This window comes from Sesamum indicum, linkage group LG9, assembly GCF_026168435.1.
Source record: "Sesamum indicum cultivar Baizhima isolate 11 linkage group LG9, ASM2616843v1, whole genome shotgun sequence".
Taxonomy (NCBI): domain Eukaryota; kingdom Viridiplantae; phylum Streptophyta; class Magnoliopsida; order Lamiales; family Pedaliaceae; genus Sesamum; species Sesamum indicum.
Window position 1 is genome coordinate 181,568 of NC_142665.1, and position 21,651 is coordinate 203,218.

At 33.7% G+C, this 21,651-nt stretch overlaps 3 protein-coding genes and 2 non-coding genes across 9 annotated transcripts; all 5 read left to right on the forward strand.

Annotated features, from left to right (window-relative positions):
• Positions 1–1,847: 1,847 nt before the first annotated feature.
• On the forward strand, positions 1,848–8,124 carry LOC105170182 (coatomer subunit delta-2). 5 transcript variants are annotated; one of them, XM_088885458.1, is made up of 12 exons: positions 1,848–2,307; positions 2,721–2,772; positions 2,877–2,916; positions 3,932–4,155; positions 4,385–4,627; positions 4,727–4,898; positions 5,755–6,053; positions 6,194–6,386; positions 6,484–6,637; positions 7,108–7,170; positions 7,258–7,354; positions 7,833–8,124. In XM_088885458.1, the coding sequence occupies exons 2-12, from the start codon at positions 2,770–2,772 to the stop codon at positions 7,920–7,922; spliced, it is 1,578 nt and encodes a 525-aa protein (XP_088741584.1). In that variant the 5' UTR covers positions 1,848–2,307; positions 2,721–2,769; the 3' UTR covers positions 7,923–8,124. The 5 variants fall into 5 exon arrangements, with proteins under 5 accessions (XP_088741584.1, XP_011089140.1, XP_011089134.1 ...); XM_011090838.3 differs by having other exon boundaries at positions 1,850–2,307; positions 5,770–6,059; XM_011090832.3 differs by having other exon boundaries at positions 1,866–2,307; positions 5,755–6,059.
• Positions 8,125–11,954: 3,830 nt separating this feature from the next.
• On the forward strand, positions 11,955–17,085 carry LOC105170181 (serine/arginine-rich SC35-like splicing factor SCL30A). The gene is made up of 6 exons (XM_011090831.3): positions 11,955–12,110; positions 13,127–13,283; positions 13,454–13,531; positions 14,378–14,545; positions 15,081–15,221; positions 16,612–17,085. The coding sequence occupies exons 2-6, from the start codon at positions 13,147–13,149 to the stop codon at positions 16,877–16,879; spliced, it is 792 nt and encodes a 263-aa protein (XP_011089133.1). The 5' UTR covers positions 11,955–12,110; positions 13,127–13,146; the 3' UTR covers positions 16,880–17,085.
• LOC148786803 (small nucleolar RNA Z102/R77) lies at positions 12,499–12,573 on the forward strand. Its single transcript, XR_016067611.1, has one exon. It is a non-coding gene; the product is annotated as a small nucleolar RNA Z102/R77 (small nucleolar RNA).
• Positions 12,788–12,866, forward strand: LOC148786804 (small nucleolar RNA Z102/R77). Its single transcript, XR_016067610.1, has one exon. It is a non-coding gene; the product is annotated as a small nucleolar RNA Z102/R77 (small nucleolar RNA).
• A 385-nt stretch (positions 17,086–17,470) lies between the features above and the next one.
• Positions 17,471–21,416, forward strand: LOC105170178 (RNA-binding KH domain-containing protein). Its single transcript, XM_011090827.3, has 12 exons — positions 17,471–17,918; positions 18,379–18,455; positions 18,646–18,756; positions 19,104–19,172; positions 19,440–19,496; positions 19,726–19,764; positions 19,903–20,007; positions 20,100–20,182; positions 20,281–20,362; positions 20,712–20,855; positions 20,940–21,011; positions 21,131–21,416. The coding sequence occupies exons 1-12, from the start codon at positions 17,711–17,713 to the stop codon at positions 21,248–21,250; spliced, it is 1,167 nt and encodes a 388-aa protein (XP_011089129.1). The 5' UTR covers positions 17,471–17,710; the 3' UTR covers positions 21,251–21,416.
• The last annotated feature ends 235 nt before the right edge of the window (positions 21,417–21,651 follow it).

Below are 21,651 nucleotides of genomic sequence, written 5' to 3' on the forward strand. Positions count from 1 at the left end.
ATTTTTGATTGTTAGTTTATAAAAATGCTCATATATTATATCCAGAATTAGCATGATCAAATGTACTTGTTTTTAATAATTTTTTTTTTTTTGCATTTTCATCCCTCTAAAAATAAATAATTTTGTTCTTAATATATTTATTTAAATACCAAAATACAAACAATACATTTTTTTATAAAATTATATTTTAAATTTAAAAAAATCAATTAAATTCACAACACAAAAAACTAAATATACTAAGTTCATTTTTTAAAACTTAGAAATTTATATCATATGTAAATATTAATCAACAATAAAAATACTTTATTAATCAATTTAAATTCATACTGAAATTTAAATATATTTTAATAAATTATTTACGATAAATAATATATAAATTTTAAAAAATCAAATTTTTTTATTTTTTTAAAAGTTTGCTTTTTCTAAATAAAAGTTTTAATTTACTAAAAATATTAAAAAAAAAATAAAAAAGAATGGACGACGGTGATGTGACCATCACCACCTGAATCGAGCTTGAATTTCTCTAGATGACCATGATTCACCGCCATCGGCCAAATTTATTGTGACGATCGCCCAAATTGGTGGGGCTAAGGTAGGCGGTGCGAGGGGTTGGGGTAGGTGGCAGGCGACGGAGGGAGGGGGCGTCGGTTTCTTATTTACACCCCCAACCCCCAGCACTAATTTCATTTTCCCTTTCCCTTTTGTTTTTTAGTCTGTCGCTCTCTCTTTTCTCTCATGTCTCCTTGATTTCTAACTCTTCTCCTTCGGTGTTTTGCAGTCGTCTGCCTCTCTCTCATCTTTAATTTCTTCCTCTCTATTTATATTGCCAATCCTTTTGATGAAGAGTAGAACAGATAGAAATTGATATTGTCTTCCCTCTTCTCTCTTTGTGATATTTCTGAATAGTTAGGTTTTGATGAGAACTTGAGTGGTTTAGAGTGTAGTTGGTATGGAACCTTTGTGGTCACATCCCTTGGCGGGTTTGGTGCAATCGGTGGTGGGTTGCCGACCTTGTTGCCGTGGGCTTCCTCTTCCCACAGATCTGCTCCCTGAGCCTATTTGTATTTCAATTTTATTTACTGTTTATTCAATATGTCATTGTTTCTGTAGGAGAATTGATATTCTTGTAATTTTTTTGTTATAATTTTTGGCCTGTATTAAGGAGTTTTTGTAACCCATCATTTTATTGTAATAGTTGGTGTTAGGGTATAATTTATAGGCTCATTACTGTAGAGTAAAAACCAAACAACTATGTTTTTTTTTTTTTTTTTTATGGAATTTTAGCTTACTGTTGGTTCTATTTTCAGAATGTTTTTATGGAAAATTAAATAACACGAAGCATTAGCAAATTCGTTAGGTTTGATTAGATATATACAAATAAATGTTTCAAAGTTATAGCTTCTTTATATTGCTAACATAAATACAACGGAGGGATCGTTACTCAATAGGTATCGGCTGGCGAATTGCTTTTATTTTTTACTTCTTATTGAAACATAAATAAAAAATGAATATGTAATTTTCAGCAGACTGGACACACATTTTTCTTACATGTTTTGAGAATTATTATACTTGTTAATCGTTTTAAATTTGTGGATAATTATACTTTTGTTTCATGACGTTAGATGTAATTACGTATAAATTTTATTCGATTTGAAAAATTATATTTAATATAATCAATTTTTATCTTTATCTAATAAATAGATAAATTGTTAATTAACATTTGTCAAATTTACTGATATTATGATAGTTTGGTCAAAAAATATTTATTTGACTGAAATAAGTTAGTAATAAGTTAACGAATATAGATTTTTATTCAATAATTTAGTAATATATCATACAAATTAGATAATTTTGTACTAATAAAGAGATTGAATGCTAGATGTAATTTTTCAAATCATAAAATTTATTTACAATTACATCAACCATCGTAGAAAGATGGTATATATAATTACATGTAAAATCTAAATATTTTTAGTAAATTATTGCTAAAATAAACCATATATCAATTTAAATTTAAACAATAATAGAAAACAAATTGTTGAACCGTTTCCGAATAACTGATCAAATAGTGATGATGATGACGATGATATATATATATATAGATATATAGGTGGGTGAGAACGAGGTATGGGAGGGTAGTCTCACTCTACATTGCTGCTTACTGCTTTTTCTGTCCGTGTGAAGCGTTCAGAATCAGTTTTCTCTCGAGGTACATTGCGTATCCTTACCATTATCTCCTCTCGCGAATTATTGCAGGAAGATTCTTTCTTATCAAAGTACGTATGTAAATCGTCCACGCATGATGCAGTAAGAACTCATTTCTTCAGTGTGGTTGTTGTTATTGCTATTTGATTATCTTGTTGGATCTTTATTTTATTTTCTCGTTGATTTTCTGAGCTCCAAAGGTATGTCCGATCCGATTGGTACAAAATTCTCTTTGACGTACATTGTTTTTATTTGATCTTCTCTCATTTTGTGGTTTCTATTCATTATCCATTGCTGTATGGTGAAATATGCTAATCTGTGGAGTACTGTCACCGATGCTCAAATTAAATTGGTTTAATTCTTTACGTATTGGCTTCAGATCAAGATCATCTCATTGAGCTCATGATTACATTTTTTATTACGTTATACTTTATATTTTCCTGTGAATGCGACGTTCTGATTTTGGTGATTTGAAGTTGCTAATGCGTTTTGCTTTTTGGACCTCTTTCTCCTAGTTTTTTGTCGTGATTGATTGGTGGCTGTTGGTGGATTGAGAGGATCAAGATGGTATTTAGCTATCCTTTTTCTGGTTTTGCTTTGTCTGTCGATATCAATGTTGTTTTTACGTTTGTGTTTTTATCTAATGGATATTTTTGTTATTCACGCTAAAGGTTGTACTAGCGGCTTCCATCATTAGTAAATCTGGCAAAGGTGAGGTCCTGACCATTCAGATTACCAGGTTTTCCTTTTTTATATTTTTTAAGTAATCTGGATGTGGGTGAATGCTGCAGTTGATTGGTGAATGCTTGGCTTTTATTGCAATGAAATGTTGCCCATAGTGGAGTTTATTTAACATGGTGTTTTAGGACATCGATAGTTGAATGAGAAGATGAAAACTACATCGTGAAATGGGCTTTGGAGTATTTGCTTTTAATTAGAGGGTTGTTAAAAGCCTGAAGCTTTTGCTGTGATCTGAATATGGACATACTTGTATTTCCAGTACTTAGCTCTTAGAGTTGAGAGAGGTGGGATTCATGTGCTCAGGAATGTGAAGAAGACAGACTGCAATGTGCAGCATACTTATGAAAACAGGCATGCATATGATCACAGATAACTGAAACTTACATTGCTCATTCTAGTTGTGTTTTTCATTGTAATCTGTGCATTTCTTTTCATAGCTAATATTAGTAGAAGATTTTGACTTAAATTACATATTATTTCGATTTTAAGTTACCATTCAATGAGAAGGTTGTTGCATGAGGTACATGGTTGGCATAAGAACACATGAACAGTCTCGTAACAATCATAGATGTTGTTGATAAAGTAACTTTGGGTGTGAAGAACACTCTCTATAAATTGCTATGAAAGGATTATTTTCTAAAGTTACTGCATTTCCTCGATTATTTCTTACAATTAGAGGTTAGCAGTTGGGATTACTATTTATCTTTTTATATTTCCATTTAAGGACTCTGCTCTGGTGGAGCAACTTTTTCTTTCCTCATTGGTTTTTCTACTCCCTGTTGAATCAACCTTCCTTCCCCATGACCTTTTCTATATATTTCTATTTTTTTGTCTAGCTTTTATGATCATTGTGCTTTTGGTCTAGAGTTGATTGTAAGTATAGTTTCATCCAAACGCAATTCTCTGCACTCTGGTACTATTTTCCATGTTCTTCTATTCGGCGACATATAACATGTTTGACCATATAAATTTATGTCCACCGCAGCGCTTGTTTCAAGGCAGTTTGTCCATATGTCTCGCATACGAATTGAGGGTTACCTTGCAGCTTTCCCAAAATTGATTGGAACAGGGAAACAACACACTTATGTTGAGACGGAAAACGTCCGCTACGTTTATCAGCCAATAGAGTCTTTATATTTGCTTCTTGTTACCAATAAACAGAGCAACATACTGGAAGATTTGGAGACACTAAGGCTGCTCTCGAAACTCGTATCCTTTTTTGTATTAGACAACAAATAAAAGTTATGCTTAAAAATTCAGTTATCCTAATATTTTGAATGTGCTTTCCTTTATCATTGGTGATGTTTACTCAACTCTTGCTTCCTGCCATCTATTAAAATAAAGCAATAGGAAGAGTCTTTCTCATCAATTCAAATTCATGGAACTATTCTTGTTCCCCCAGTGAGTTTGGTATTTGTGATTCCCTAAACTTTGTTAGGTACCTGAGTACTCTTATTCCTTGGATGAAGATGGCATTGGCAGGACAGCTTTTGAGATTCTTTTTGCATTTGATGAAGTAATCTCTCTTGGGCATAAAGAAAATGTAACAGTTGCTCAGGTCAAACAGTACTGTGAGATGGAAAGTCATGAGGAGAGATTGCACAAGTTGGTCCTGCAAAGCAAGATCAATGAAACCAAGGATGTCATGAAGCGAAAGGCTAGCGAGATCGATAAAAGCAAGGTATTTGATTATTGCACGCAAAATTGCATGCTTTATGTTCCATCATCATTTGCATATCAAAATGATGTATGACTAGTTTAATGCATGAATGCTGTCTAGATTGAGAAGAACAGGGAGAGAGGAGCATTTATGGCCCTGCAGTCAATGGGCTCGGGAAGATTTGATTCTGGCTATGGAAGTGACACCAGCTTACATGGTGGTAGTGGTTCTGGAAATGGCTCAGGCCTCGGTTTAAGTAACGATGTTGATTCCTTCTCCTCTAAGTCCAAAGGTTTGTGTTTGAGAAATTTCATGCAAAAATGTAAAGCTACAAATTGTCTGTGGAGTTCTGCACATTGTTATAAAAAGTTGCATAAATTCTTCGTCAGCAAAGGATTGTTGAAAATGATATCAGAAGGTTCCTCAAATTTGAGTTGAAATTATTTTATCTTCACTTGATCTCCCCTAGGACAATATTTCATATGCATGTTATTTATGTTTACTTAAAATATCTAAATCTGCATATTTAAGTATGTTTTGCATTTTTTATATCCTTGCATCTTATTTGAGGGGCCAGGTGGCTTGGTATTTTAACGTGGAAGATACGGGCGTTAATTTGGGACTGTAATTCAACTCACATTCTGGCTTTAATGAGAGTGTTTGTTTGCTTAAAATGAAATATATTTATATGTGTTCCATCACAGTTTCATGAAAATTAAGAAAAGGAAACCACCCACAGTATGTTGTAACATCAATATTAGAGAAAGAGCATGGTATCTGTTAACAAATTGTATGGGCAAATTGGTTGATAGTTGTCATTGCTGCACTATGTGACACCATGTAGAGATGTGAAATTGTTGTAGCACCGCTTAAAGAGTACTTTTAAAACTTAACAGTTTACTGAATTATCTGCTGGAGTTAACTTTTTGGTTGGATAAATGCTTGATCCATACTTATCATGTAAACAGTTACTATCCCTCTAAAAATTATTTAAAATATTGAAATGATTGTATGTTAAGATCCCAAGGTATTAGACACAAATTTGCAACATTCTCTGCTGGTGGAAAGTGTTGAAATGCAGATGCTTAAGTGAAAAGCAATTCAGTCCTGGTTGAGAGATGTTATTTCTTTTGAATTTGTATGATTAGGTCGTTCATCTGCAGCTGCTTCAGCTCCACCAAAAGGTCTTGGTATGCAGCTGGGAAGAACACAAAAGACGAACCAATTTTTGGAATCACTCAAAGCTGAAGGTGAGGTGATAGTTGAAGATGTCAGAGCAGTTATTGGTCAGTCCAAACCAGCTGCTCCTCCACCAACTGATCCTGTCACAGTTACTATTGAGGAAAAGCTTAATGTAACTTTAAAGCGGGATGGTGGTGTTGGCAGCTTTGATGTGCAGGGTACTTTGTCGCTTCAAATAATTAATCAAGATGATGGATTTATCCAAGTTCAGGTTCTCTCTCTTTTTCTCCTTCATCACCAATCCTTATGTTCTATGCTGCTTCCAGATTTCTTCACATGCATTTTCGCTTTCCTATTCATATCCAGGACTATATCTGATGCATTTTGGTCGAATGCTTTTATCAGATTGAGACAGGCAGTAATCCAGGTCTTCTTTACAAGACACACCCCAATATCAACAAGGAAATGTTTTCCGGTGAAAACATCTTGGCTCTCAAGGATCCAAATAGGCCATTTCCCGCTGGTCAGGCTGGTGATGGTGTTAGTCTGTTGAAATGGAGGATGCAAAGTGCAGATGAGTCACTAGTGCCACTGTCAAGTGAGCTTTGTTTCTGTTGTGCCCCCAGTCTTAACAAACGAATAAGTATATAAGTTTATGGATGCTTTTTCATTGTTATACATCAACTTTTTTGCAGTTAACTGCTGGCCCTCTGTTTCTGGGAATGAAACCTATGTGAACCTGGAATATGAAGCTCCAACAATGTTTGATCTACACAATGTTGTGATTTCTATTCCTCTTCCAGCTCTTAGAGGTGCGCCAAATGTGCAACAGATAGATGGGGAGTGGAGGTAAAGGTTTATTTTAAGATTTCAAGTATTTTTCGTAATATGTAAAGTGTTATTGCCAACATGGCATAGCCAAACTTTATGGGAGGTTTCTCAGTCATCTTCTTGTTCGAGAGTGCTTTTGAATATGGCATTTGTACAATTGGAGTTTCAGTATACGTACCGTCCTGTCTGATTGTTATGTTACAATTAATTCCACGTATGTTCTTTCATTTTGGTGTTGTTTTTAACATAGGACATGAGAATCATGCGAATTTTCATGCTTATCGAGAAAAGAGTGTTGTGAACAACTTCAGTGAATAAATTTGCGTCACGGTCCGTTGATGATTGTGCTTAGTATGAGAAATGTGTGTACTCTTTTAATATGTAATCCTGGATGCTTGTCCTCTGTACAGTTGTGATTTATTTAGCTTCCTTTCTCATTCTTGCTCCAACTTGTAGCATGTTTAGTTTTTCACTAACGTGTATTGCAGGTATGATTCCAGAAGATCAATATTGGAGTGGTCTATTTTACTGATTGATGACTCAAACCGCAGGTAAGTTCATAATGGTGATATTTGATTCATCCTCAACTGTGATTTTATAACAAATTAATCTTGATTGGCTATTTGATAACTTTGCAGTGGAGCTATGGAATTTGTTATCCCCGCAGTAGACTCATCACAACTTTTCCCAATTTCTGTGCAATTTACTGCTACAAGCACTTTCAGCGATCTAAAGGTTCTTTTCGATCCTTATCTGTGTATCTATAATTTTAAAATATAATTTTTACAATGTGCTGCTAATTATGTACCCTCCAACTTCTCGATGGGAAAATGAATTAATTCACGACAACATATGTAGGACAGATGAAAGAAATTTAAACATAGATTATAACTACATGAACAGTATAAAATTTTGTTCGTCCTTACGCTGAACTGTCTGCATAAGTTTTTGACCAAATTGTTTAAAATTACTGCCCCCTTAAATTTGAAGTAAACTCAATATCCTTTATTATTCCTTTTACCACTTTTGTATCCATGACAACTTTATAACTACTATTTCTGAAATTAATTCTAAAATTCTTAGTGGAAAATGACATTTCTTATCTCCTTAATGTTGTTATCCTTGAGAAGTGAGTAACACTGGTTTATTTCCTTTGAGTGTCTCACAAATTGAATTGTGGTAAATATTTATTAATTGATTGTATTATTTGTAGGTGGTTAATATTGCACCACTAAAAGATGGTGACCCGCCCAAGTTTGCCCAAAGAACACTACTATCGACAGAAAATTACCAAGTTGTGTGATGGTCATGCTATAGTTTTGACCTTCCCAATTTTGTTCTTGGAATAAAGAGGGGCAAATTCTATTGTTTTCAATTTTAACCAGTAGTATTAAAGGGAAATTAAGGATGGTGGCTTTTGTTTGTGTTGCAGTGAACATTCATTTTCTTGCTACGATAGTTTGAATATACATCTATGGTTATTTATATCAACTTCATTGGAAATACATGCACCCTTTTCTACTGCTGGGACTTAAGTCTGCCGGCACCTTTATTTATTCCATTAACCTCTCAACAAAAGCTTTATACAACACAGATCCAGATATGCGTATTACCTTTTTCTTTACTCACAACTAGTTTCAATATTAGTTCCTCGAGAAAAAAAAAAGGTATTTTCTTTTTTATTTGAAATATATAATTTGTTGTTGAGATGGAAAATAATTGTGAGAAAATATTTTGAATTAAGATATAGAAATAAGTGATGTTTTTAACATTTCAAAATTAAATTAATGAGATAAGTATATTGAATGCATAAAAGAAGGTTGATTTTTAATTTAATTATTGAGAACATTCTATTCAAACAAAATTCTTTTGAACAAAGATGAATGCATGTATATTCAAATGTAAAAAATACATGCATGTATGATAATTTAGTTCAACTGTGTCATCAACCTGTGCAAATAATATACACTTGAAAATTCAATCAATGTTTAAAAGTTCCCTTTATTTCTTCCCCTCTTTATTATTATTCATTACTACTACATACATAGCACGATAAGGCTTGTTTACTTTATTATATTAAATAACAAGGTGACTGGATAAATTAAAATCTGATCCTTATTTGTAGGATATTTATATTTACATTCCCTCACCTATTGCTCTTTTACACAAATCACCCCTACCTTTTATAAAATAACATAAATCACCCATGTCAGCCTTTAAAAATAAAAAATGCCCTATTGATCTGGTCAAATTTTAATATGACCTGTAATTACTGAAAGGCATATGGAGTGTCAAAGTAATGTATATAGGGATGAGTAATATAATTCTGTACATTTTTTTTTATTATTTATAGTGATTTTTAATTTAAGTTTAAATTATTTTATTATTATTTTTTTTAAAAATGAATCTCTATATAAAATTACAACTTTTGATAATTGAAACATTAAATTATTTAATTAATATATTGATAAAATTAATTACTAAATTGTAAATTTAAATTAAAAATTATCACATTTTTAAATTATTTATTATTATTAAAGTTAAAAGATTATTTATCATCTATTTTAATTTATAATTAAATTTTATTAGATAATAATTCAAAATAATTTATGCAGTTTAAATCACATTAAAATTAATAAAGTAACTAACTTATTTATTTAAAAAGTATTTTAAATTAATTTTAAATTATTTTTTATTAAAAAAATTATTCCTTCCTCCCCAACTCTACCGTCATGTCCATCCTCAAATATATACATATAAATAAGTCCAATTTATATGCATTTTTATATATTTGTATTGTATAAATAAAAATAAAAATATTTTTTTAATCTTAAGAATTTAAAAAAAATTATAAAAATAGCTTTTTTAATTTAAATTATAACCTAGTAACTAATTTTTATTAATATATTAATTAAATAATTTAATATTTTAATTATTAAGAGGTCTAATTTTATATAGAGTTCAACGAACAAAAAAAAATAATAAAATAGTCACATTATTCATCCATATATTTAGTTCAAAGAATTTTGTTTTTTAATAATTTTGTATTTTAAGTTTAATTAAAAATTTGAAAAAAATATCTTTTAATTATAATAAAATAAAATACAATCAGTTAATTAAATAGTTTAACTTTTATTATATTATACATGTTAGAATAGGTGACCAAAAAGCCAATTAAATTGGTTATTTTGTAATATATTTAAACAATTTCTTTTCACTCTATATATTGAATTAAATGAAAAAAAATAAGTATTCATTTGGTCTTACTTTGTCATTCTTACTCATGTAATTTTTATACATTGCAACAAAGTCCACATATCACTAATTAACTAATAAAGTTAGGTTGCGCATTTGGTGACAACTATTAAACCAATTTTCAAAGGTTGGATTTGAAATCTTTCAAGTCAAGAGCCCCAAAAATAGATATCAATGATTCTATTGAGACTTGATACTAAATATTGCGTCCATAAGATGGGTGTTGTGTTGCATAGGCCACAGATGTATGACGTCTATGCAATTTTAGTGCGTGGTTAAAAAGGTTGTCAAACCGATTGAATTGACTAGCGGGGAGTTGTCATATGGAAGCCCGTGAGGCTTGATCGGTACGACTTGAACTCTTTGACTTCGATAGTGTGAGATTTAGTTCTCGAACTTGAGGATCCACGTAGTCTCATATGTGGGGCGACTGGATCTAGGGCTTGGTAAAAAGTGACCATATTCGGATGTGGTTTATTATAAGCCTTGTTCCAGTGCAGTCAAAACGTGTATGAAGATTGGTGTTTTTCTTTGTTGATCAAGTGGAGAAATATAATCAGAATATTAAGCATAGATGTCTATCCATAATGAGAATTGAGGACCAATTTCATGCTCTAGACTAAGACCGAAAGATAGCCGATGTTACGACTGTACCCGTATGGCACTCGATAGCCTTAAGGTTCACGCCATTTTTACCTATTCTCTAGTGCGATGTACCGTTACTAGACGACCACCCATGGTGACGAGTGCTTTCGGATTAAGTATTAATCGAAAATGATTAATTAAATATAATTTAATTAATCTAGTGCAAATATATTTACTAATTAAATTGTATGTTGACACAAACTCAAGTCTAATTGAGGGTGAACCTACAGAATCATAGAAAAAAACCACTCAAATAAGTAGTAGAATTAATTATGAATTATTTCTAGAAGGAGTGAATTAATTTAAATAGTTTAAATTAATTAGAAAGATCAAAAGATATGATCATTTAAATGGGAGAACTCGTGTGATGGGAAATCCACTATTTACTTAATGAGATTAATTAAATTTGGATTAGATTTAATTAAGTTGATAAGATCAATTTCTTCTACATACTTATAATCTTGACAACTCTCTTCTCTATCTTTTTCTCTCTATTATTGTTCTTCTTGAACTAGTTTCAAGTTATAGTAAGATCCTATTGAGTTTGATATATTGAGTTAATAGTATAAGTAAGTCTCTTATACTACATACACGTTACATCTAGCGAAGTTTGGTGTAGACCACTTTATGGTGCAGTGTAGTTTCAATGTAGAGGATATCTCGTTGATCTTTGCGTGAGCATACGATTGAAGGAAAAAAGTTTGAAGAAAGTCTTTCAATCAGAAAGGTAAAATTTCGTAATTACATTTCCGTCACTCTATATTACAATTGTCATTTATTTTATTTCAAACTTGTTTTATGTTTGTTGAGTGCTGAATGCCCATATTAAAGGATTAGTTCCCTTTCGAATTAAATTTAAATATGCTTATTTTCATATTTTCTGTTGCATTCTTGCCAAGTCCCAGGCATACTGATTCTTCGAATACAACCTCAAAATTAATTAATGAGTAAGTACAATAACTACACAAAATAATTTTCATAATTCTTTTTATTAATTTGATTATAAAATTAAGTCATTAACTATTTTTTCTTTTAGATAAACATAAGTAATTACATTATTGATTTTTTGAATATATATTTTTTTCAAAAATATGATAAGATATATTTATTTATTTTTCTATAAAAATATTGAACTTTTGATTAAGCATATATATTTGTCAATTTTTTTTTATAAAATATGTATGAGTTGTTGGTTATATTATATTTATCGTAACATCTGCTATATATTAATTTATACTTCACTTTAATATAAATTTTTTATTTATTAAAAATAAATTAATAAATAAAATACTAAAATATATTAAAAATAATATAATTGTGAAGACATGAGAAATATTTTTATGGAAGTAAAGGGTAAAGTGTTACAATTTGCCCTAAATGTAATTTATTTTTTGTTTTTTAAATCCTAACCAAAAAAAGGTGGGTAATTTTAGATTCAACCCACGCACTGGTTGTCGACCAAGTCGCATATAAATTTCGTTTTACCCTAAGAATGCAACGGGTACTTTACTCTCTAATTTTCTTCGCCGCTCTCGCTCTCCATCTCCATCTCCCTCTCCCTGTGAGGAATTCGCGTTCCTTTTGGTTTCAGGTTAAAAGTTCTCCCCATAGATTTCATTATTCGATATAGGGTTTTCTCGGATATGTGTCCTGTTATCCTTTTGTCAGTTGTTTGGTTTGTTCGTTATTATGGTAACCCTAATCTGACATGTTGGTTATGTTTTTAGGATTTTTTGATGTCAACTTTTGGAGGTTTTTGACTATGTATCGTTCAAATTGAATGATGGGTGTTAATAGATTGTGATACCGATATACTGACTAATTCTCTCTCTCTCTCTCTGTTTTTTTTTTTCGTTTCCTTTTTGTCTTTGCTCTCTTTGTGAGGAATATTTGGTAGATTGTTTCTTGAAGGCGTTTGACGATCGTGTTAGATTCCTTCTTATGATTCGAGTATTAATTTATGATTTGTGGATAATGACGAATGAAATGATGAGTAGAAAATTTGAAAGCTGATATGATGGCTATTTATCACGATTAGCTCTAACTGATCATTCTATTACTTTCCTATTAACATTTTGTTTTCTACATTTTCTGAATATTTTTTTTGTATATTCTGCCTTTTTCTGCTAATATCTTAGACTCATTCCTTCACATTATCAGTGGAATTGAGAATACATATATCCTTTCAAGTCACAGCATATAAAAATGTATATGTTACTAATTTTTTGGATGAGGTAAATCATATTATCTATATATTTCATTGCCTTTGGATGAGATGATGAGGAGAAAAATATAGTGATTGCTGATATGATGGCAATTACTTTGTATTAGCTCTAGCTGATCATTCCCTTTGTTTGTCCCCTTTTTTGGCTGTAATATTCTTGCTGAGTCTTTTTGACATTCCTTTTACGCTGATGGTAGTTTCTCTTCTTTAACTTGTTAAAGTTGATTCATCTGTGAGAAAATTGAATCTCTTTCTTCGCATGTTTTTACCTCCATCTTTATCTTAACCTACTTATTATCTTTTTGTTCTTGCTTTTTGATATGGTCTTAGTCTGTAATTTTCATTTGTTATCTAACTGGTCTCTGAATACCTTCTTTGTCCAGGATTTGTGTAACTTGTCCAAATGAGGGGAAGGAGCTATACCCCTTCACCACCAAGAGGTTATGGAAGAAGAGGAAGAAGTCCTCCAAGAGGAGGGCGCTATGGTAGAGGAGATGCTCCTACCAGTCTCTTAGTTCGTAACCTTCGCCATGATTGTAGGTAGTTTTACTGAACTTTTCCATTGTTCCTGCTTATCTGTTTGCAGAGCAATTTTTTTTTACAGGTATCCTCTCAACCTCTGTGTACAAAGAAAAAAAGAATCGCAGAAATTAGGTAAGAAAGCAAAAGTAATCATTATAAAAACTAATGATGTAGTTTTTTGTATACAGGCCCGAAGACTTAAGGCGCCCTTTTGGCCAATTTGGCCCTATTAAGGACATCTATCTACCAAGGGATTATTACACTGGGTGAGCTTGTGTAGAATTTTGGTCTTGTCCTTGTATGTTTTAAAACTATACTTTTCTATTTTCTTTTCAAGAGCATGAATAGTTATTACACTTCAATTTGCCTAGCATTGCTGCTTTTAATTTCTTTTCAGTTTTTTATCTTGAGCTGGATTTCTTTATTAAGCGTTTCGGGATTTAGCAGTGAAGTAAGAGTTGTGAAGACTTCAATCAAGTAGTAAGAGTTCTATTGACACATTCTAATAGTAAGAGGTCTCTTGACGTCAATCAAGTAATAAGGAGTTGAAGGTGACATCAATCGAGTGATAAGGAGTGGGAGGTGATTTAATTGGAAGGATGTTTGAATCACTGTGAAGATATCAAGATTTCAAGTCTTGAAGAATTTCAAGTCATCTTAAATTATCACTTACAAGGTCAGCTGTCAAGTGCTTGTTTCTGCGGTTATCGTGCCCTTCCATATTCGTGGAATTATTTTGAGCTATTAATTGGACTAGGGGCTGTTTGGATACTTTAGAGGCTTTAAGGTGGCTGTTTCTCTTTTACTTTCCATAATTAATCTGATTCTGTATTGCGTTTGAACTTCTTTGGGAATATTTTTAGGAAAGATATACTTTCTAGAGGATTTTATATTTTTCAGAAAAAAATAGTTTTGAACTGGGTCTGGCCAGCAGTTACCGAGTGGGATTTCTTATATTTTGTCAAATGTCAATCCAGCATTTTCTGGATTTGACACCATTGAGCAGTCCTCGACCTGGTTCTTGAGCTAAGATTTATTTACTGGATTGATTATGTATAACTGCATCAACCTGACTCTCTTTCTTTACCTGTCAAACATGTTCTTTCATGCAGTGATCCACGAGGTTTTGGATTTGTCCAATACGTGGACCCAGCAGATGCTGCAGAAGCTAAATATCAGATGGATGGCCAAATTCTGCAAGGCCGGGAGCTCACTGTTGTTTTTGCTGAGGAGAACAGGAAGAAGCCAACTGAGATGAGAGCCAGAGAACGAGGAGGAAGGTATAATTCAGCATGTGCATATGAGAAGTGCTTTGAATTTTGATTAGATTTCTTTCTGAAATTTGGATGATAAAACTGTGCGTGTCCCTATTGATGTGCTGTACAAAGCCCAGTTGCTGAACCAAAACTACCCTGTCCTCTCCCCCATCCCGGAAAGGGAAACAAAAAACTAAGCCCTATTGTTCTCAAACTACCTTGGGTGAAATCCTGATCTTCTCCAAATGTACTTCATTTGAATTTGGTGAAGTACTGTAGTTGAGATACCAATACTTTGTGTAACTGATATGCCAATTGTAATTCCATAATCTTAAAATGATTTGATGATTCTTTTGATTTGATTATGGTTAGGGTAACCTAAGTACTTTAGCATGTAAACTGGTTTTATTGGCAGAAAACATAATTAGAGGTTATTAATCACCATCAAGGCACTTGACCATAAATTGTCTCTAGGTGACTGTGGTATAATGATTTGGATGTTTTGCCCCTGAAGAGAACAATTGTCCATCTATTTCTGTTTCTTTCCATCAATTTGCAGAGGCCGTGTTCATGACCGAAGGCGTTCTCCCCCACGTTATTCTCGTTCTCCTCGGTATTCTCAGTCCCCACCTCCACGCCATGGAAGGTCTCGATCTCGTAACCATGATTACTACTCTCCTCCTAAGAGAAGATACTCAAGGTATGATGTCATCTTCTCTTTTTATTTACTTCATGTTGTACTTGTGAGAACTAATCCTACTATTATTCTAGTTAGCAAAATTGAGATCAAAGCTTGTTACTTTGGGCTCATTGGGTTCACAGGATTATGCCTGATGGGAACCATTTATAATGCATTATTCTTGATAAAATCAAGGATAAATATTGCATCCTGTAAAATGAGCGATTATTTATCTCACTTCAGATGGAATACACAATTTCTACGTTAAGTAATTTTGTATGGACCAAAAATTCCTGCAATATGCACTCAAAGACAAAACATTAATCAAGTGGTCAAATGTGCTGTCCCCGTTCAACTGAATTCTACATTGAACATGGCCTCTGCTCTCTCTGGCATGGGTTGGTGAGGAGACATGACTAAAGGAATGGATGGAATATGCTAGAAAAGTGATACCCTCTTTTATCTTTTTTGGATTTTGATTTGCTGATGGATTATGTTTTACTGTTATGCAATCTTCCACTATGTTTGTTTTCATTTTCAAGTTATCTCCAGGACGAGTCAAAATATACCCAATGTTTGCCATCATTCAGAAACATCTTATCTAGGTGTTTTAAACTGTTTTAGCATAAATACATACATATATATATATACACATACATATACATAAAAATATATAAAAAAGACATGATTTGACAGTGATTTGACAATGAATAGTAATTTTTGTCTCCCAAAACACAACATTAAACATACAATACTTATTTTAAATTATTTTCAAAAACAAATCCAAACGTACATACTATCTCTAACACACTTATTTATCTTTGTTTTTATCTTTCTATCTCCACAAAATACAACAAAACACTCAGAAAACAAAACCAAACATTATGTTCATTTGTCTGCTTTAATTTATGACGATTTGTAAATTGTGTGTGAAAGTTGTAAATTTATAATCTGGCGGGGCGGGGTGAATATTTTCATGGCTGGCCTTGGGTCCCGGCAGACCTGCCCGTTTGCCATCCATACACGTGCTGTGCGATCCCACTAATCCTCTATTTCAGAATCACATCAGTCTAACCATATGGTACTAGGGATGTATTTCAATCTTAGGCATGCTTATTAACTTCGTTGTCGTCCTTTACCATCTATTTTGTCTGGTTGACCATAATTGCTTATGACTTTTTTTTTTCATGTGGCAAGCTATATAAGCGACCTTGCACAAATGTCTTTTTGAAATTCGTTTTGTGGTTGAAATCTAATTGACATCCCTCGAGGAAGGGTTGGTTCACAACAAGTATACAACTGCCTGACTTGTGACCTTTTGGGGTTTCCTCCATTGAGAGGGTGGATACAAGATTAATGTCATTTTGTTCTCCCAATGTGCACTAAATATTTTGCTACTTGTGTGTTGCAGGTCGATTTCTCCGCGCGAGAAAAGGTATAGTAGAGAAAGGTCCCTCTCCCATACTCCGTTGCGGGAACGATCTCCTGCCTATGATGGCCCAAGGAATCACAGTGGAAGTCCAGTGAGGGAACGATCACCATATGGTTCACGAAGCCGCAGCCAAAGTCCAGGTCATGACAAATCTCCTGTTAGGGGTCGGAGCCTGAGTCGCAGCAGAAGCCCTTATTCTCCGGAGTATACAAGGAAACCCGGGAGGGTGGGGTCTCCTAGCCAGTGAAGCTGTTTTGAAAGACAAAATATGTTCTTGTGTGTGTAATGACTGAACTTGAAGTTGTGGGTGATAAACTAGTTTACTCTGTAACATTCGACTTAAATGACTCCTAAACGTTAGGATTGGTTGTAGTATTTGTTAAATATGTTTGGTTCCAGAAGACATGTGGTGTGCCCATATCCTACCATTCTATTCTATGATGCTTGGTTTTAGTCGATGATGGCATTTGTTGTGAGGAAGAAAAAAAAATGTTGGTTAGTGGCCACGAAAAGTACTTCTGCCAATTTGAGTTAGAAAAAGAAAATCCAAGTTAATTTATGTGCAAATCTAATGGTGGATCAAATCACACTAATTTGTATTTTTTATTTAGACGTATGTAAGGTTCCAGGCACTGGCAGTTTAAAAAAGGATTAATTTCCAAACTCGGAACGATCAAAATAGCATGATCTCGATTGTTATTTTGAGTAATCAATAGATATTAAAGAAACAATAACATATTATATATATATATATATATATATATATAGGTTGGATAGATGTAAAAGATTTCGAGTGATCTGAACGAATTAATTGACTCGCGATCTTTTCTGGTAGCTAAGGTGAATACTTACTTGTTTTTATATTTTTTTTTTTGTTATTATTTTTACGTATCCGTGTGTGTATATATGTATATGTATGGCCGACCGTCGTCACTTTTCGATGTAATTGCTCTGTCCGCAAACAAAGCCCAGCTCGCTACTTTCTAGGGTTTCTCTGTCTCTCTCTCTCCAAGGTTTTGTAGGGTTTTGCTCTCTATGGTTTGGTATCAAGCTTAAGGGAGATCAACGACCGACAAAAATGGCAGATTCAGAGGAAACCGACAATAAAATCAACGGTGAGACAGAGGAAAAGCCCCGGACCAGACACAAAGGGAAGCACGACAAGGACAAGCCCTGGGATGACCCCAGCATCGATCACTGGAAAATCGAGGCATTCGATCCCTCATGGAACGAAAGCGGCATGCTTGAAGTCAGCTCTTTCTCCACTCTATTCCCTCAGTACAGAGGTCATTCTTTTATCTGCTCCCTTCTTCTTCCTTTTTTTTGTCTGCGCGCTGGTGTCTTGTTCTTCCTACTTATGCAAACTCTTTGAGTTATCGTGTTCGGAGTTGTGGTTATGGCATATGCTGTGCAAGGATTTTTGGGCCTCTCTTAATGCTAGTAACAGGAGTTCTGTTTCGTGTATCTGTGTTTGGCTGGGCTTTCGTGTGTGGGTTTGTGCTCTTGGTCTAATTGTTTAATTTCTCATCTTATGGGAGCAAAAGCTCTTGCGTAGGATTGGACTGCAAGATGCTCGTTTCTTGTTTTGAAGTTGGATATTTGAAAACTGAATGCATTTATAGTTTATAACTTCTATTGGAAGAGGCATCAGACCAATGCTTCTGATATGGAACTGAAAAAACTCTATTTCCTGGTGTCATTCATTGTCTTTCTGATAGTTGTTCACTACTGTTTCATTTCTTTTAGAAAAATATTTGCAAGAGTGTTGGCCTATTGTAAAAGGTGCGCTAAAAGAGCACGGAGTTGCTTGTGAACTGAATCTGGTAAGTAGTTTTACTTACATGGTTCTCTGTGTTGATGTGTTGCTTCCATTAAGGGTCTTGTAATTGTAGTCATGAAAATTGATGCTTTTGTAACCAATTTCTGTAATTAGGAGATTGGTTAGAAGAGCTACAAAAGACACTGTCACCTTCCTTGCTGACTTTTGTTCCTTTTGTGACTTTTGACCCTCAGGTTGAAGGATGCATGACTGTTTCAACTACCAGAAAGACCCGGGATCCCTATATAATAGTAAAGGCTAGAGATCTCATAAAACTTTTGTCAAGAAGTGTTCCTGCCCCTCAGGTCACATCTCTTCTAATCCTTCTTGTTCTGTGAATTAATTATTTATTAACTTCTGTTTATTAGATTTTTCCATGATTTAATACTCTCTCGTTTATTATTAGAGCATCTTGCCATATGCATCATGGAAATTGGTCTTTTTAATCGTTTATCTTCCTTTTCTTTTCTTTTTTTCTTATTCTATGGGTGATTCCAGTTATCAAGGTTGTTTTTCTTGTGTTTAGAGTATGGACTAACAATTCTTGCGGAGTCGGGAATTTTTCTTGTTTTGGTTGAATGACAAGAAATTTGACTTCATTTCTTGAAAATTCATTAATTCAAAGCACTCACGGAGCTCTGTCATCTCACAGGCAATAAAGATCCTTAATGATGAGATGCAATGTGACATCATTAAGATTGGCAACCTGGTCCGCAACAAGGTGTGTTTTGTATTGTTTAACCAATGTTGATAACTTGATATGATATTGATCATAATATGTTTCGGAATAAGGTGGGTTTTTACTTATATGCACAAATAGTATTGAAAGAATAAGGAAAACCATGTGGATTACTTCAGAATGTGTGGTGTGTCATCAAAAGGTAGGATACAAAAGCAGACAACAGATAGTTGGCTAACAAGCATTTGAATATCGGTTGACCAAGACTTTTGTTAGGACAGGTTTTGAAGATTTATTATTTGTCTGCAGGAACGCTTTGTGAAGAGAAGACAACACTTGGTTGGCCCAAATTCTTCTACTCTGAAGGTGTGCTACTTTAAGTGCTTATTTTGCTATCCACTTGGAATTAGTTGTGCATAAAAACCTGAAAATGATATAACCTAAACAAAGTCATTGATGCAGACTGCTGTTTTTGTAACTTGGTTGACTTAATTCTCTGATATGATGTAAGCAACATAGTGATATCCTGTAATTTTGTCTTTCTCTAAGTCCGAGTATACATGCCCAAAAGCTGACAATAGTTAATGAAACGCAGGCACTGGAAATCTTAACTGGCTGCTACATCTTGGTTCAGGTCAATTTCTGTGGTCTCTCTTCATTCTTTGGTTGGAGATGTATATTAAAGATACCATTTCATCAATTAAACACGAGGCTTCCTTTGTGTTAAAGTTGTAAGACACGAGTTGAGGGCTTTAGCTTTTAAAATGTATAGGGAAACACTGTCGCCGCAATGGGTTCATTTAAAGGGTTAAAACAAGTGAGGAAGGTCGTGGAAGACTGCATTCTGAATAAAATGCATCCAGTATATAACATCAAGGTGAATGGTCAGATCTCTGGCAAGTGAATATCATGTGGTAATTTGCCTGTACATTTTTCATGGATTTGTTAACCTCACTTCCTCAAAAACAGATTTTAATGATGAAGAGAGAACTTGCGAAGGATCCTACACTTGCAAATGAGAATTGGGATAGATTTCTTCCCAAATTTAAGAAGTAAGTTATTAAATTATTCTTTCCATTATGAACTATTAACTTGAAGCGTCTATTGCGGTCCTGATGGAAAATATTTTTCCTTTTATTTATGACACCAGGAAAAATGTCAAACAAAGGAAAGTTAAGACTAAAGAGAAGAAACCGTATACGCCCTTCCCTCCACCGCAGCAGCCTAGTAAAGTAAGTGTCACTTTGTATTGCTGAATGCTATTGACATTGCCTTTGTGTTACATTGCGGGAAAATGATTCCATATAAGACATTTATCTTAATCGTCAATGATTAAAATTTGTGATGCCAGTAATGTGTTCTTTTGGGTGCTGTATATTGGCTACTTTTTATTGCGGACTTGGTAGTGTCATGATATAACCATTGCTATGGATGAAATCACGAGGTGGCCAGCCATTTATAAGAATCGCTGTAAATGGGTTATATGATGTGGGGTTCTCACTTTTTTCAATTTATGTTTTTAACTATGGGGTATTCCTAGACAAACTTTATTCCCTCATTCTTGCTTTTGAATAATTTCAGATTGATATGCAACTGGAAAGTGGAGAATATTTCTTAAGTGACAAGAAGAAGCAGGCAAAGAAGTGGCAGGAGAAGCAAGAGAAACAAGCTGAGAAAACAGCTGAAAGTAAAAGGAGACGGGAAGAGGCTTTTGTTCCTCCCGAGGTTTGTCATAGGGATTCCATTTATTGCCTTGTCTATTGTGGCATTTTATTTTCATTCTCATGGCGAGTTTGGTTGGTTTTGCAGGAACTGACAAAAGATCCAAGGGCAAGTACTAATGATAAGAATGATGTGGCTCAGATTGCATTGTCTTTAAAGGTAACTGAGACCAAATTTTGAGTGAATGTGAATGTGAATTTTAGTTTGATGGTGATATTCATCTGGGGAAGTTCAAATTTAAAGGTAATTGGAACCAAACTGTGACTTTCTTCCTGCAGAGGAAAGCCAAGGAGTTCGGGAAGCGAAAATCTGCTGAAAATATTGATGCCGAAACATACATTGCAGCTTCTGAAGGGTCATCTGGTAAAACTAAATTGAAAAAGAACTCTCGTACTTGATGAATTGCTTCAAGTTTGCTCAAGATGAGAAACAGGTTGAAGTGTCGGATTGTTTTGTATCTCAAACTTCACAAATCAAACAATGCATGGAATTGATAAACTGATGCAACGATGAAAACGCCTATGATTAGAATAGTTCCCTGCCTTGTCGAAGGCTTGCAGTCAACTTTTGTCATTAGACCATTTTACTTCACAGCGGCCTACAAGGGCCCAAACCAGGGAAAAAGGAGCTTTGAACTAGTGGGAGTTTATTTTGGCGATTAGTGGCTAAAAACACATGATTCGTGTAAGCAGCTCGTAGAATAAAACATTGGAGTACCATGTTGGCATGTCCAAATCCAAGCATGCACTTCCAAGTAAAATTATACGGGCGGTTATTGAGTATTCAAGAAAAGGAAAAG

What these genes read in the sequence shown, in the direction of transcription:
- LOC105170182 (XM_011090832.3), top strand. An exon ending in GCGAGATCGATAAAAGCAAG is followed by an intron (nt 4,628 to 4,726) that starts GTATTTGATTAT and finishes AATGCTGTCTAG; the next exon opens with ATTGAGAAGAACAGGGAGAG. An exon ending in GCACTTTCAGCGATCTAAAG is followed by an intron (nt 7,355 to 7,832) that starts GTTCTTTTCGAT and finishes TATTATTTGTAG; the next exon opens with GTGGTTAATATTGCACCACT.
- LOC105170181 (XM_011090831.3), top strand. Translation starts at nt 13,147, where the DNA reads ATGAGGGGAAGGAGCTATACCCCTTCACCACCAAGAGGTTATGGAAGA. An exon ending in GCCAGAGAACGAGGAGGAAG is followed by an intron (nt 14,546 to 15,080) that starts GTATAATTCAGC and finishes ATCAATTTGCAG; the next exon opens with AGGCCGTGTTCATGACCGAA. An exon ending in CCTAAGAGAAGATACTCAAG is followed by an intron (nt 15,222 to 16,611) that starts GTATGATGTCAT and finishes TGTGTGTTGCAG; the next exon opens with GTCGATTTCTCCGCGCGAGA.
- LOC105170178 (XM_011090827.3), top strand. Translation starts at nt 17,711, where the DNA reads ATGGCAGATTCAGAGGAAACCGACAATAAAATCAACGGTGAGACAGAG. An exon ending in GCAACCTGGTCCGCAACAAG is followed by an intron (nt 19,173 to 19,439) that starts GTGTGTTTTGTA and finishes ATTTGTCTGCAG; the next exon opens with GAACGCTTTGTGAAGAGAAG. An exon ending in GCTGCTACATCTTGGTTCAG is followed by an intron (nt 19,765 to 19,902) that starts GTCAATTTCTGT and finishes TAAAATGTATAG; the next exon opens with GGAAACACTGTCGCCGCAAT.